The following is a 14676-nucleotide window of genomic DNA, read 5'->3' as shown; positions in this document are numbered from 1 at the left end:
CATTGTGACGGACTCGTCCTGTCTTGTGGGTTCCCTGGACCATCAAATGGAGACATCTTGTGCAGTTGACGTCTGTTTTATTTTTTCAAACAAAACCTCACAGTCTCAGTCGCTTTTCAGCTCCTCTTCTTCGCTCGTCGTCGTTTGTCTCTGGCTCTCCTCCTCTCTGGCTCCGAGTCAGCTTTCCTTTTGCTCCTTCCAGTCTCTCCCCTGACGTTCACAGCTGTCGCCCTTTTAAACAGTGTGAGAGGATTGGATGATCGTACCCAGGTGCGCGATCCGTGCACCTGGGCACGATTGCGGCGTCGCTCCCGGCGCGCCGCGCCTCGCCGCCATCTTGGGCCGGGCTCTGGAGTGCCCTGCCTTGCTGCTCGCTCGCCGGCCCCGCCTCTCCACAGGCATTTCTTTAATTTTCTGTGTTAACCTCGGTTTTGTTTTTGAAGTCTGAAAATAGGTGCTCTGATGTTTCTATGAATGACTCCTTCATGTAGTCACCATCTGCTTCATTATCTCCCGGGTTGCAACAAAACTAGCAGCAATCGTGGAGTTTGGAGATGCAATCCACTTCTTAAATGTATCTTTGCGCTCTTCTAGACAATCACACTTTTTCTCTCACTCCCAACGGGGTACTCGGCTGCAAATGGAGCCTGCCTTACGTGGAAATGTCTTTCCACATTACTCTTTTTGTTATTTGACAACTTCTCATTACAAAACCAACATGGAGGCAATCCTTCCGCATTCGTAATGAAAGCAAATGATTGGGTCCAGGAACTGTTGAAGCCTCTGTTCTCCTCAACTATCGTTCTCTTTCTCCCCGTCGGATCAATAGCCCATCACACACCAGCCGCTATGTTTGCAACCGCCACCTGCCTGGCACCACGCCCAGCTGAAAGGAACATGTGTCGCAGGCTATGACGCAAATCTCCGTTGACAGAAATGTTGAAACTAATATTTATAATTAATATTTATTCTGCACATGGGAAAATGTTAAGAATATTTGTGTGAAGTTTGCCCTCCTACAGAAACTATGTTTAAAAATAAAAAAAAGATTCCTATCTTTTTCGGTTTTCATACGGTTGCCGACACCGAGTCTAACGTAAAAGCTTAAAAACCCAATCATAATTATATCCGTGAGGACTTCCTCGACAAACTGCACAAGCACAGATTCTCTCTCCATCTTTTCTCCGTTTCTAAATGCCATCAATCTCTTCATCATTGTGACAGTTCCCCCGTTTATTTCTCTTTTCAAATCTTCTACATGTTCTCCTCTCGAGATTCCTGTCACGACTCCTCTAGCCCCTTTTTGTTCTCCCACTTCCATGTTTTCCTTTATAATCTTATTGCACAGCTTTTGCAATAGCATTGCTTTGTTCTTTTGCTCTCCATTTTTACATTTAATCAAAAGGCTTCCGTCCCTTAGCACTTCGGCCATCTCCACCTCTCCAAAGTCCTTCTTTAACCCCTTAACTAATGTCATCAAACTAATATCATTCATGTCTTTATCTGATTTAAATGTATATATAATCTTGCAATTGTCTACCATAATCTTGTTCCTCCTTTCTACTCCATCATCTTCATGCACTCTTTTAGCACTCGACTTTCCTTCATGATCTCCTCTCCCCTTCTTTCCTCTCTCCCCTCTAGTCCTATCCATGTCCATACCTTCCTCATACATCCCCCTCACTATCCCCTTCCATCAGATGATGCGTAACTGCCAAAAAGTAAAGGATAAAAAATAAATAAAACAACAAAATTAATATAATAAAGAAAAAAGAACCCAGATACCAATTTTTCAAGCTCAACAAACTGAAGAAAAAAAAGCACCGCTCAAATGTTGCAATGCTAAATTGGCTGAGGAGGCAGAGTCGTTACTGTACACTTTTTGTTATGCATCCCACACAGCTAACAGTTTCAATTGGATCGCCTTCCAGTTGCGTGTGTTTGGAACAAACCATCAGATCTCCTCATGGACCGCAACCACCGTAGTTCTGAACTCATTTCTTCCTCATCCCTCACTTCAAGCATGTGTCCTCCATGTGAAGACCTGATAAATCTGAAAGAGAAAGAGATGATACAGTATTGTCTGCTTACAGATGCTACTCGCTGGTTGTTTGGGCACACTGCAGCTCACCCTGGATAAATGAACCAACCCCTCCGCTGCTCAATGCTTCAGTCACACACGGGATTTTCACAGGAATGAGGCAGAAACTAATCCAGACCTACTGTACTTCTTCCATTGTTTCTCTGATCTGTTTTCAATCGTGTTGGACTTTAATCCGACGGTGTTAAGTGCAATAGAAACTATCTTCCTAGTGACTGGATTGAAATATGACAAAAAAATGTCAACTGATGAGCTAATCTTTGTCTTTTTTTCCAGCTAACGACCACGACAGGACCAGACCAGGTGGACTAGTTGGACAAGGTGGACCGAGTCTTGTTTGGTGAGGCATTTGACGGCCAAGTCCAAGGGAAGCGCACAAGGTCGGTCAGTAAGATGGACAGGAAGGACAGTGCAGCCCCAGAGGACGACGGCGTTGAGAAAATGGGTGCCGGCGGTCAATGGAGGAGTTGGTGAGACACACAAAACAGTTGAGTAGAAAATGTGTACCACAAGTACAACACAGACTTGGACACCGTGGAAGGTGAATAGTCCATCACAGGGGTGTCCAAACATTTCCACTGAGGGCAGCACACTGACAAATAAAAGCATGCGGCGGCCATTTTGATATTTTTCATTTTTAAAAGCAGTATAATGCATATTGTAGGGCTGCCCTCAGTTTTGGTGAATGGTAAAGGTGCCTGGGGAATATGTCATATTAATATTTGTGTTACTTTCAGCACTTCAATAGCTATAGATCCACTTCAAATCTATCCGTTGACATAAACTTTGATTTGTTTTTAAAGTTTTATGCACTTTTTTTTTGTCAAAACCTTTTTTATTCAGAAAATAACTCAATATACAATACCCAAAAAGGTTTCAAAGTGTAATATTTGATGTGAAGTATTTGGACCCTTAAATAGGTCAATAATTCATAAAATTGATTTTAATTAATTATTATTGTTTGAGCAATGACACTTTAAAAAAACATCACACAAAAATTCTCAGGATCCAAAAGGGTCCCAGTTATAAAAGTGTTAAATATAAATCATATATCAATATATATTATTTTTACTTGCAACGCTTGAATGATTATAAGTATAATTACAAGTTTTTATTATATTTTTGAGCAATGACAGCTTTGTGTTATTATGTCAACATTTGAGGGCTGTCAAATAATGATATTTTAAATCATATACAGCACATTTTGAAAATTGGATTAATCATGATTAATCACAAGTGAAACCTCACATAAATGATTAAATTATTTGTAGACAAATGTAATTTTATTGTCGGAATGAAATCCAGGAATGTTTTTAAACAGGATGTATTATGGATATAATATTTAGTTTTATCTAAAGTTATTTCAGGATGTAATTTGGAGTGACATTTGCCAGCGAGACCACCAGTCGGAGTCTCTTCACTCATTTTGTACTGACGTATTATTGATCTGATGACGCTCAAGCAGCTGCCCTATCCAAACGTGTTTCTTGTGTAGACAAAGCAGGAACAACAACATGTAACAATATATCAACTCTTTATTGATCAAACGGCACAAATGTATTTCAATATAACTCAAACCTACTTCCTGTTCCTGTCTACAGCACTAACCTTTTTGGGTAATGTAGTATATAGAAACACTTACTTCTTAGTTTACATGTATTTATTTAACATTTATTTATCCAGGGTAAAACAATTAAGAACATATTTACATTTACAATGCTAATCTAGGAAAGACGCATCATTTACATGTTAGAGATGTTGAAGTGTGATGATAATCTCTCATGGTCTGTCATTTACCAAACAAAAACACACACACACTGCAACTAAAGGTTTTTTTTTGAGTGTGTGTGTGTGTGTTTTAATGTGTCTTTTCAAAGATAGACTGTATATGACACATTTAAAGCCGACTGAGCTGATAAAAGGATTTTCACCAGTGTGCTTTCTGCTCTGCATTATCAATAATGCCTTCTAGGCGAATGGTTTGTTTCCAGTGTACTTTAAGAGTCTTAATTTGTATAAAACCTTTACCCTAGACTGGACAGGTAACTTTTTTTTTCCAGTGTGCAATTTGTGTCTTTTCAGATGACTTTGTTGTGCAAAACCTTTACCACAGACAAGACACGAATAGGGTTTTTTTCTCTGTGTGCATTGTTGCGTGTTTTTTTTCAGATTACCATTTTGTGCAAAACCTTTACCACACACTGAACAGATCAATTATTTTTCACCAGTGTGGATTCTTGTGTGTCTTTTCAGATGACCATTTTGTGCAAAACCTTTACCACAGACTGAGCAGGAAAAGGGTTTTTCTCCAGTGTGCATTCTTGTGTGTACTTTCAGATCACTTTTTCCCGCAAAACCTTTACCACAGACTGAACAGGAAACAGGGTTTTCTCCAGTGTGGATTCTTGTGTGTCTTTTCAGATCACAATTTTGTTTAAAACCTTGACCACAGACTGAACAGATACATGATTTTTCACCAGTGTGGATTCTTGTATGCATTTTCAGATGACTATTTCGTGCGAAACCTTTACCACAGACTGAACAGGAAAAGGGTTTTTCTCCAGTGTGCATTCTTGTGTGTATTTTCAGATCACTTTTTCCCGCAAAACCTTTACCACAGACTGAACAAGAAAAGGGGTTTTCTCCAGTGTGGATTCTTGTGTGTCTTTTCAGATCACGATTTCGTGTAAAACCTTTACCACAGACTGAACAGGCAAAAGGTTTTTCTCCAGTGTGTGTTCTCATGTGTACTTTCCGATCCCAATGGTATTTAAACGTTTTGTCACACTGAGAACATTTAAAGCGTGTGTTGTCAGTGTGACATGTCTTATCATCTTTAGAGTCTTCATCATCAGTGTCAGGAGAGTGAGACGTTGTGTCGTCACTATCTGATAGTGGAGCTAAGATCTTGTCTGCTTGTGATCCTCCACAGTGGTCTCCATCAGCTTCTGTTGTCATGTGTTGAGTTGAGCTGCTGCTTGGAGGCTCTGCCTCTCTCTTCTCCTCACTCTCACCTTTGACCTTATCATCTTCACTCTTCACAATCACACCAGTCACTGGGAAGTCCTCCAAACATTCAAGATGCTCTCCCTCCTGACTGATGCTGTGTTCCTCCTCTTCCTCCTTAATGTGAGGGGTTAGTCGTTCCTCCTCTTCCTCCTTAATGTGAGGGGTTAGTTGTTCCTCCTCTTCCTCCTTAATGTGAGGAGTCTGTGGGTCCTCCTCTTCTTCTTTAATGTGAGGGGTCAGTGGGTCCTCCTTTTCCACCTTAATGTGAGGGGTCAGTGGGTTCTCCCCTTCCTCTTTAAAATGAGGTGTCCGTGGGTCCTCCTCTTCCTCTTTATAATGGGGTGTCAGTGGGTCCTTCTCTTCCTTTTTAAAATGTAGGATCAGTGGGTATTCTTCCTTCTTAATGTGGGAGGGCTGTGGCTCCTCCATCACCATCATGATGCTCCACTTCTGTTGCTCAGGGTGAAGATGTTCTTCACAGACGTCTGCAGGACACAACAAGACAAACACGTTTTAGAAACATCCAGCTCTGCTCAGTCACGTTTACATGCACTCAGGAAAAACAAGTTGTTGTATGAACTGTCTTGAAATCTCAGTGACACACAAACATGCTGCTCTTTACAACATTATTCACAGGAAAAGAAAAACAAGCCAGGACGATAGGACTTTTTACTAGGAGTGGGCTATATGGTTTAAAATTGACTTTGCGATACATTATTTCATATCAAATTACTAACAGAGCCATTTTAAAACAGGCTACACAGGCTCCTAATTTAGTTGCTGAAATATGCAGTAAAACATCACATCATTTCCAGTATTATTTTCTCGAAACTATCATTAATGTACTTACTAATTTGCTGTTAATGGTTAATTTTACTTAATTCGACTCAACATGGGAAACCTTACCCGGCCCACACACAGAAAGGATTTACAGATTGATAGCTTTCTCGATAAGCGTTCAGTTATAACATGGTTCCATTTACATTTCCGTTAAAATGTACTAAACATTTATTCTTCTGTTTGATAATTTGCAAGTTTTGATCACAATTGTAATCGGACAAAAACACAGCATGGCAATGTAACGATATTTGTTATGCCCCACAATGTTATTTTCTAAGACACATAGTGGTGGAAACTAGTTTTGCAGTTTGTGTTCTATTTTGACCCTCCTGTCTTGCCGTAGCCAGCTTAGTGTGTGTGTTTCAGACCGCAGGTACAATCAGTATGAGAGCACATGTCAAACAAACAGCAATCACTGCAGGCTTCAAGCTTACTTTTCAACTTTGAAGGTCTAAACCTGTAAGTTTATGTGAATGCAACATGCATATGTATGCTGTGAAACATCTAAGACAAACCAAAGAGTCCAGTTGCAATCGATTGAATGCCCTGAGATTACAATGACCTGGATGAATGAGAACATCCATAGACATTGATGTGTTGACAAATTTAATTCCCACGTCTATGTCACAAACAGAGGGGGAATTAGCTCAAATGGGAGAGCGCTCGCTTTGCATGTGAGAGGTAGCGGGATCGATACCTGCATTCCTCAGATGGGACCTTCAAACATACAGTTTCTCCTTATGTGTGTCTAGCAAGGAAAAGCCATTTACAAGAAGGGGAATCCTTTCAGTGGTCAACAGTCTCTGATTCCTTGGGGTTCGTGGCACCTGTCACAGTTCAGGGCCAGGCACTTGTGAGAGATGTCTCCACAGAAGAGTATGATTGGGACACTCCGCTACCAGACGAGAAAGGAACCCAGTGGAATATCTGGAAAGATTCCTTAAAGGAACTTATGCAGCTCCAGATCCAGAGAACCTACATCCCTGTTTCTCTGCTCTCCACAGTATACAGAGGGATTTGTGTGTTCTCAGATGCATCGACTATGGCTATATCAGCTGTAGCATACCTCAGGGCAATTGATACAGAAGGACACAGCCATGTCTGGTTCATCATGGGGAAATCCAAGCTAGCTCCACGTCCTGCTCACACTGTCTCTCGTTTGGAATTGTGTGCAGCCGTTTTGGCAGTGGAAATTGCAGAGACGATATTGGATGACATTGATGTACAGATTCACAAAGTCAAGTTCTACACAGACAGCAAGATCATACTGGGCTACATACATAATGCATCCAGAAACTTCTATGTTTACGTGGCAAACAGGGTGACAAGAATAAGAAGGTCCTCTACCCCAGATCAGTGGCACTACATCAGCACCAAACTTAATCCTGCAGATCACGGATCTAGGTCTGTCTCAACTGCTCTCCTACCAGATACCAACTGGCTGACAGGTCCGGCTTTTCTGAGAAATCCTGAAGTGGATGAAGTTCACAGCCAAAGGCATTTAACCTTCTGCATCCTGAGACTGATGTGGAAGTTCGCTTTCAAGTTTCAACCTATGCTACGAAAGCTACAAGTGGACTTCTTGGCTCTCACCGGTCTGAGAGATTCTCCAGCTGGAAATCTCTTACTCGTGCAACAGCCAAGCTTGTCCAGAAGGCCAGAGTCAAACTTCAGACTGTATCCAGAGAAAAGATTAAGTCAGTCAAGCAAGACTGATCATATTGAAAACAACACAACAAGATGTGTACAAAGAGGAAATGAAAAGCCTAGCAAAGGGGGAAGAGTTGTTTAGACACGGTCCGCTCAAGAGTTTGGATCCCATCCTTGACGGTCAAGGATTGGTGAGAGTCGGAGGTCAGACTTAATCAGCAGACATGACCCAAAGACAATCACATATCTACAGTACCTTGTTGGTACGATATTACCACGTACAAGTGGCCCATCAAGGCAGACACTTCACTGAAGGCGCAGTTTGGACAGCTGGACTGTGGATAACACGAAGTAAGAAACTTGTGTCAAGTGTGATAAACAAATGTGTCACCTGCAAAAGAATGAGAGGAAAGCTCGAAGAACAGAAAATGTCTAACTTACCTGCGGATAGACTTACCTTGGATCCTCCTTTCACCAACGTTGGACTTGACATATTTGGGCCTTGGACCATCTCAGCGCGCAAGACTAAAGGTGGATATGCAGAGAACAAACGCTGGGCAGCCATGTTCACCTGTCTGAGTACACGAACGGTACACAACGAGTTCGTAGAAACCTCCAGTTTCATTAATGCCTTTAGGAGATTCACCGCTATTTAAGTGCTTCTGTGTTTAGGGATTTATTTCTTGAGTTCGTAAATGAAAAAGACAAAAACATTTAGATGATAAAAATATATATATTTAATTGTACTATTGACCATATAATACCATACTTATTGTTACTGTCCATATTTATATTGATCCACCCATCTTTTGTTTACATTCAAGAACTCTAGCTTTCAGTTAGCGGTTAGCATATCCTCCTTGTAACAAACGTAGTTCATTTGTGGTCATGGAGGTGAGGATTGCCATCTTAGAAGTGGCTTTGCACTGTGGAGGGACGTTAGCGCGCTAGCTAGAATGCTACAGTGCGTTAAAAACATGTTCTTCGCTTGTCAATGTCAAATTTGCAGATACTTGAAATTTGGGGGAGGCGTTGCTCGGGTGGCAGAGCGGCCTTTCCAGCAACTTGAGGGTTCCAGGTTCGATCCCGACTCCGCCATCCTTGTCACTGCCGTTGTGTCCTAAGGCAAGATACTTTACCCACCTGCTCCCAGTACCACCCACACTGGTTTAAATGTAACTTAGAAAATGGGTTTCACTATGTAAAGCGCTTTGAGTCACTGGAGAAACGCGCTATATAACTATAATTCACTTCACAGACACAGCTAGAATGTGACTTCAACATTTATTATTACGATAGTATTAAAATCGCTTTCATCAGACGAATGAATATCATATACATCGTCTATATTGTGCAACGCTACTGTTTACAGCAGGACTATTCAACTGGCGGCCCGGGGTCCAAATTGGGCCCTGGAATGACATCACACGGGCCCCTGTGTTCAGTTCAAAATTTTTGCAGCAACTTCCTAAAAACACTAGAGTGCTCTTGTTGTACAGAGGAACATGGACCGTGTAAACACATTAGCAGATGCTTGTGTTGACATTTTAACGTTCACTATAGAGGATTCTTGTATTTTGTATAACAGGACTATTTTCTTCAGAAATGTGCAACTGACAAAAGAAATAGACCAAAAACAAATGTCCACTGCAGAAGACGCTGGTTCTCAAAATAAGAATAATAGTGAAGGGAAAATATGTGAAAATGTGGCCCTAAGGCGGCACAATTATGGCCAATATAATAATCACGATTACTTTTATCAATATTGAAATCACAATTATTTACTGTTAAACAATGTATTGCACTTTCACAATGACGGTTGAGAAAAGAAGGGACATGTTGTTAATGCTTATCGTGTCTCCGCAACTCCATCATTTGTTTAGATTTGCTGTCAACTGGACTTGAAACAACCTGGCTCACTCCCACTGCTGCTGCTATTTGCCATTCAAAAGCTAAATGCTATTTTTCTACCTGTGTGCTTTTAATTGTTTTACAGCTTTCTTTGTTCCTTCTCCAACACATTTAGTAGCCTTTCCAACTTACAAAGCACCGCCTCACTTTCAGCTAGCCTGTTGCTAAGCTAGATCATTGATTGATTGATTACTACTTGGTATCAGATCCATACCCAAATGTGTAGTATCACCCAAAACTAATGTAAAGTATCAAACAACAGAAGAATAAGTGATTATTAGATTTTAACAGAAATGTAGATAGAAACATGTTACAACAGAAAGTAACCAGATATTAACAGTAAATTAACAATTACATTAATAATATCTTTTTTAACAAAATAATACAATAAAAAATGACACAATATGTTACTGCATATGTCAGCAGCCAAATTAGGAACCTTTAACCCGTTTTGAAATTATTCTATTATCATTCATATACCAAATGATATATTGTGATATAATATTGTTATGTTAGGATATAGATTTTAGGTCATATCGCCTATCCCAAAAATTGGTTCGCCGAGTCATTTCGTTTGGCCCACCAAATATACAGGTATTTATTTTTTATATTCTTCTTTTGAGATGTGTGTGTATGTTGAAAATGCTGTACTACTGTTCTACATCACGTGGAAGTGTCATGTCATGAGGTTGGTGTGCTTTTAACTTGGGGTGTGACGATACGGGCAGCTCACCCAAAGGATACACGATATCGGCTTTAGGAGAACAAGACGATATCTTGGTGGTTAACACTATTCTTACGCATACAGTTGTGGTCAAAAGTTTACATACACTTGTATATAATGTCATGGCTGTCTTGAGTTTCCAATAATTTCTACAACTCTTATTTTTTTGTGACTGAGTGATTGGAGCACATACTTGTTGGTCACAAAAAACATTCATGAAGTTTGGTTCTTTTATCAATCAATCAATCAATCAATGTTTATTTATATAGCCCTAAATCACAAGTGTCTCAAAGGGCTGTGAATTTGTTATGGGTCTACTGAAAATGTGATCAAATCTGTTGGGTCAAAAGTATACATACAGCAATTTTAATATTTGGTTACATGTCTCTTGGCAAGTTTCACTGCAATAAGGTGCTTTTGGTAGCCATCTACAAGCATCTGGCAGTCTTTTGACAAAATTGGTGTAGTTTAGCTAAATTTCTTGGTTTTCTGACATGGACTTGTTTGTTTAGCATTGTCCACACGTTTAAGTCAGGACTTTGGGAAGGCCATTCTAAAACCTTAATTCTATCCTGATTTAGCTATTCCTTTACCACTTTTGACGGGTGTTCGGGGTCATTGTCCTGTTAGAACACCCAACTGCGCCCAAGACCCAACCTCCGGGCTGATGATTTTAGGTTGTCCTGAAGAATTTGGAGGTAATCCTCCTTTTCTATTGTCCCATTTACGCTCTGTAAAGCACCAGTTCCATTGGCAGCAAAACAGGCCCAGAGCATAATACTACCACCACCATGCTTTACGGTAGGGATGGTTTTCCTGGGATTAAAGGCCTCACCTTTTCTCCTCCAAACATATTGCTGGGTATTGTGGCCAAACAGCTCAATTTTTGTTTTATCTGACCACAGAACTTTCCTCCAGAAGATCTTATCTTTGTCCATGTGATGTCAGATGAAACAAAAATGTAGCTGTTTGACAACCATACCCAGCAATATGTTTGGAGGAGAAAGGTGAGGCCTTTAATCCCAGGAACACCAAAAAATAAGAGTTGTAGAAATAAATGGAAACTCAAGACAGCATGACAATATGTTATTGTATGTAAACTTTTGACCACGACTGAATGTGTATATTAATGTACTTTCCCTTGTGTGCTTATTAGTATTGGTGTAACTTCATTGTGGATAATATCAATAAACAACCTCAATTGGTTTTCATCTTTAATGTGAAGGACTGCACTCTTTTTGAATGTTGCCTATCATTCACAATGTTTATGTAAGAAAAGAACACATGTTTAAAATGTTTATGAATTCTAATTAGTAAATAAACGTGAACAAAAATCTGCTAACAATGGAGTCAATTGGAGCTCCTCTATTCGGTCCACAAAGTCCTCAAAATAACCATCCAAAAACTGCCAACAATACTCCATCTACATTTTGTGACCTGAATATTAACCAACTATTTGTGATGTTGTTATTATAAGCGCTAACGTTAAGGACCTAAACCGAGAAGTTGGTCAACTTTGACATCCAACTTAGACCTGGCGATGGCAAGAAAGACGCTAAAATACCTATTTTGCGCCCACCCTTTTTTAAACCTTTGCGAGGATTAATTATTCATCTTAACGAGAAGATATGAACATCCCAACAGTCTGCATTCCAGTGAGAGCAGAAATTGTACAGTACGTGATTGTTTTATTATGTTTGTTGTCTCTCAAGAAGTCTGCCATGATTAGTAGTGTTGTTAATTTTGAAGAAAAAAGCGAACATTGTGATGTGTCTATGAAATTATTATGCCGCTGTATGCTTATGAGTGAAATACGTAAATATTATGTTATTATGAATGTGCCGTTATTACATTACACATTTACTTAGTGCGTATTTAAAATGTTGATGGAGGTTTCAGAATGTTATTTAGAGAAATAGCGTTTATTTACAATTTAGAATGCATTAAATAAATAAAACATGTGTTCTTGTCTTACATAGGGACTGTGAAATATTCCACTAAGTGCAGTTCCATTTTCAATTAGAAATCAGAACAAACATATATAATTTAACAAGAAGAGGATATATTGATAATAATAAAATGCCTCATAGCCGATTATGCCAATATAATGAATTCATCTTGATATTGTCCTGCCTCAGTGAATATGTTTGGGCTTTCCCTTTTAAAGGGCAGAGTCCTCCCGGGGTCTTTTGTCCTAATGACTGTCTGGATAAAGTGAGAAGATTACACTTTAGGAAAACAATGTATTTACAAATGGACTAGGATAATTAACTAATTTTTACAGGTAGCTAAATTTGACAGAACGCCGGCAACCAAGTGGTTGCAAGTACCAGACGTACGTGCATCATCTTCACAAGAACACCCACATTCTTACATACAACATATTTAAGAATGGTGGTAATACATACATATAAAGTTAGTACACGTGTGAGAGTAAGAAGTAAACAAACCTTTTCTGTGTAACACAACTTGAGGTTTCTCGAAAACAGCGTCCAGTAGTTGATGTTGTCGTTCCTTCTCCTCTTTTGTTGGACAAAGTTCCTCCTCGTACATTTTCACACAATCACAACACTTTACACTCACACTTGATCTCTGCTTAGCGATGTGTTGATAACTAGTTCTGTGTTCTTAATACGCGCAAAATTGAAGGAATATGTCGCGTCTTTGTTAGCAGCTAACAAGCTAAGCTAGCAAACTAAGATGGCTAACAGCTAGCTTAGGTTAACTAGCAAACACGAGAAGCGTCAAAAGACGCTAAGACTAATGTATCCGGATACAAACAATTACTGACTATGTTTACTCTATCAAACAACATATATGTGCACATGTATGTACTGATTAAAAATACAGAACTATATTGCCCATGTTTAGGCCTTATCTATCAAACACCATCTTCCTTCGTATTTTCCTTCTTCTTCTTCACTTTAAGGCGGGTTGCAACCAACGTTATAGGTGCATACCGCCACCTACTGCACTGGAGTGTGTATCCTCAGGGTGAGTACTTCGGTTACAGACTATATTGGTATATACAGTACATGTCAAATATGTATTTACACAAAACCACACATAACAAAAGGAAAAACAAGAAAAATAAATAAATAAAAATAAATAAAATAAAACCTACAGTATTAAACCAGTGATCTTAAGATATCCCATTAGAGCCTTGCTACATTCTTTATTGTTTTCTCCCTTCCCTAAAATTGCCTTTAAACTCCATCCCCTACCAAGACTGTACAATTTGTCCCTTAGTGTCTTCCTCTGCAACCTACAATCCATCAGCGCATGCTGCACATTTTCAACAACCCCACATAGCTCACATGTATTTGTTACCACTTTGTCTAATAAGTACAATGTTGCCCTCAGTCCAGTGTGTCTGTATAGATATTCAGAAAACCATAGAATCTTGTGTTCACATATGTTTCGACCATGGGCACATTATCATATTCTTTCCACCCTTTCCTTCTCTCTACTAATTCAATGTCTACCCTTGGTCGAGGAAGAATCCAAGGGCGGGACATCTCCCCACACTGAAACCGGGCTGTACTCCACTTTGTTTAAACTGAGCTGAGCTGGTGCACTTTCAATAGGCAATCCAAAACCTGTACACTTTTGTTTTTGTCTGTAATCCCAGCAGTCCACCAAAACATTTGTTGCTGGTTGTTCCTCCCCAGAACCCTTTAGTTGTGTCCAGTACACCAAATATAGTTTGTTTCTTCTTAAATTTAGAGGTAGTTCATTTGCTTCAATTAAGATGGCATTTGTGGGACTTGTTTTAACTGCACCAATACTAATTCGAATTGCTCTCTATTGTATTCTGTCTATTTTTCGAAACATTGTCTTGGCGGCTGCTCCAAGTACTTACAGGGGCAGTATTCATTTTGTTTTTGAATTTCAAAATTATTTTGATCACAATTATAATCAGACAAAAACACAGAATGGAAGTGTAACAATATCAATGAAATGTGTTGTTTCCAATTATCGGCTATGATTTAAACCTAGGGGGGGGGGGGGGGGGGTTACCCACATATGCGGTCCTCTCCAAGGTTTCTCATAGTCATTCACATTGACGTCCCACTGGGGTGAGTTTTTCCTTGCCCGTATGTGGGCTCTGTACCGAGGATGAAGCTGTGGCTTGTGCAGCCCTTTGAGACACTTGTGATTTAGGGCTATATAAATAAACATTGATTGATTGATTGATTGAAACTGTCTGGTTTTCGCCATTAAAGTCTTCCTGTGTCCTGGGACTTATTTGCTGAGTTTGTAAACATTAACAAGTATGGCAATATATTATGTGGTAATAACAAATATCAATCTAATCACTGTAGTGTTGAGCGTGAACGGGTTTTGTATTGATCTGCCACTTTTGTATGCATTCAAGAGCACTAGTTTGCGGTTAGCTTTTTCCCCAACAGTGTGTAGTGTTGCATGTTTATCCATTCCT

At 39.6% G+C, this 14676-nt stretch overlaps 1 protein-coding gene across 1 annotated transcript; it reads right to left on the bottom strand.

Annotated features, from left to right (window-relative positions):
• Nucleotides 1-3654: 3654 nt before the first annotated feature.
• Nucleotides 3655-13527, bottom strand: LOC133653488 (zinc finger protein 391-like). The gene is made up of 2 exons (XM_062052809.1): nucleotides 12686-13527; nucleotides 3655-5595 (listed from the first exon to the last, which is right to left on the bottom strand). The coding sequence occupies exons 1-2, from the start codon at nucleotides 12786-12788 to the stop codon at nucleotides 4316-4318; spliced, it is 1383 nt and encodes a 460-aa protein (XP_061908793.1). The 5' UTR covers nucleotides 12789-13527; the 3' UTR covers nucleotides 3655-4315.
• Nucleotides 13528-14676: the final 1149 nt, after the last annotated feature.

The sequence above is a fragment of the Entelurus aequoreus genome, linkage group LG07 (assembly GCF_033978785.1).
Source record: "Entelurus aequoreus isolate RoL-2023_Sb linkage group LG07, RoL_Eaeq_v1.1, whole genome shotgun sequence".
NCBI lineage: Eukaryota > Metazoa > Chordata > Actinopteri > Syngnathiformes > Syngnathidae > Entelurus > Entelurus aequoreus.
Note: the sequence above shows the minus strand (reverse complement) of the source record. Positions and strands in the feature narration are given on the sequence as shown.

Bases quoted from the DNA above. Each gene is read 5' to 3' on its own strand.
- LOC133653488 (XM_062052809.1), bottom strand. From the start codon at position 12,788: ATGTACGAGGAGGAACTTTGTCCAACAAAAGAGGAGAAGGAACGACAA. The intron at 5,596-12,685 runs GTTTGTTTACTT...TGTGTCCTGCAG, and splicing joins AGTTGTGTTACACAGAAAAG to ACGTCTGTGAAGAACATCTT.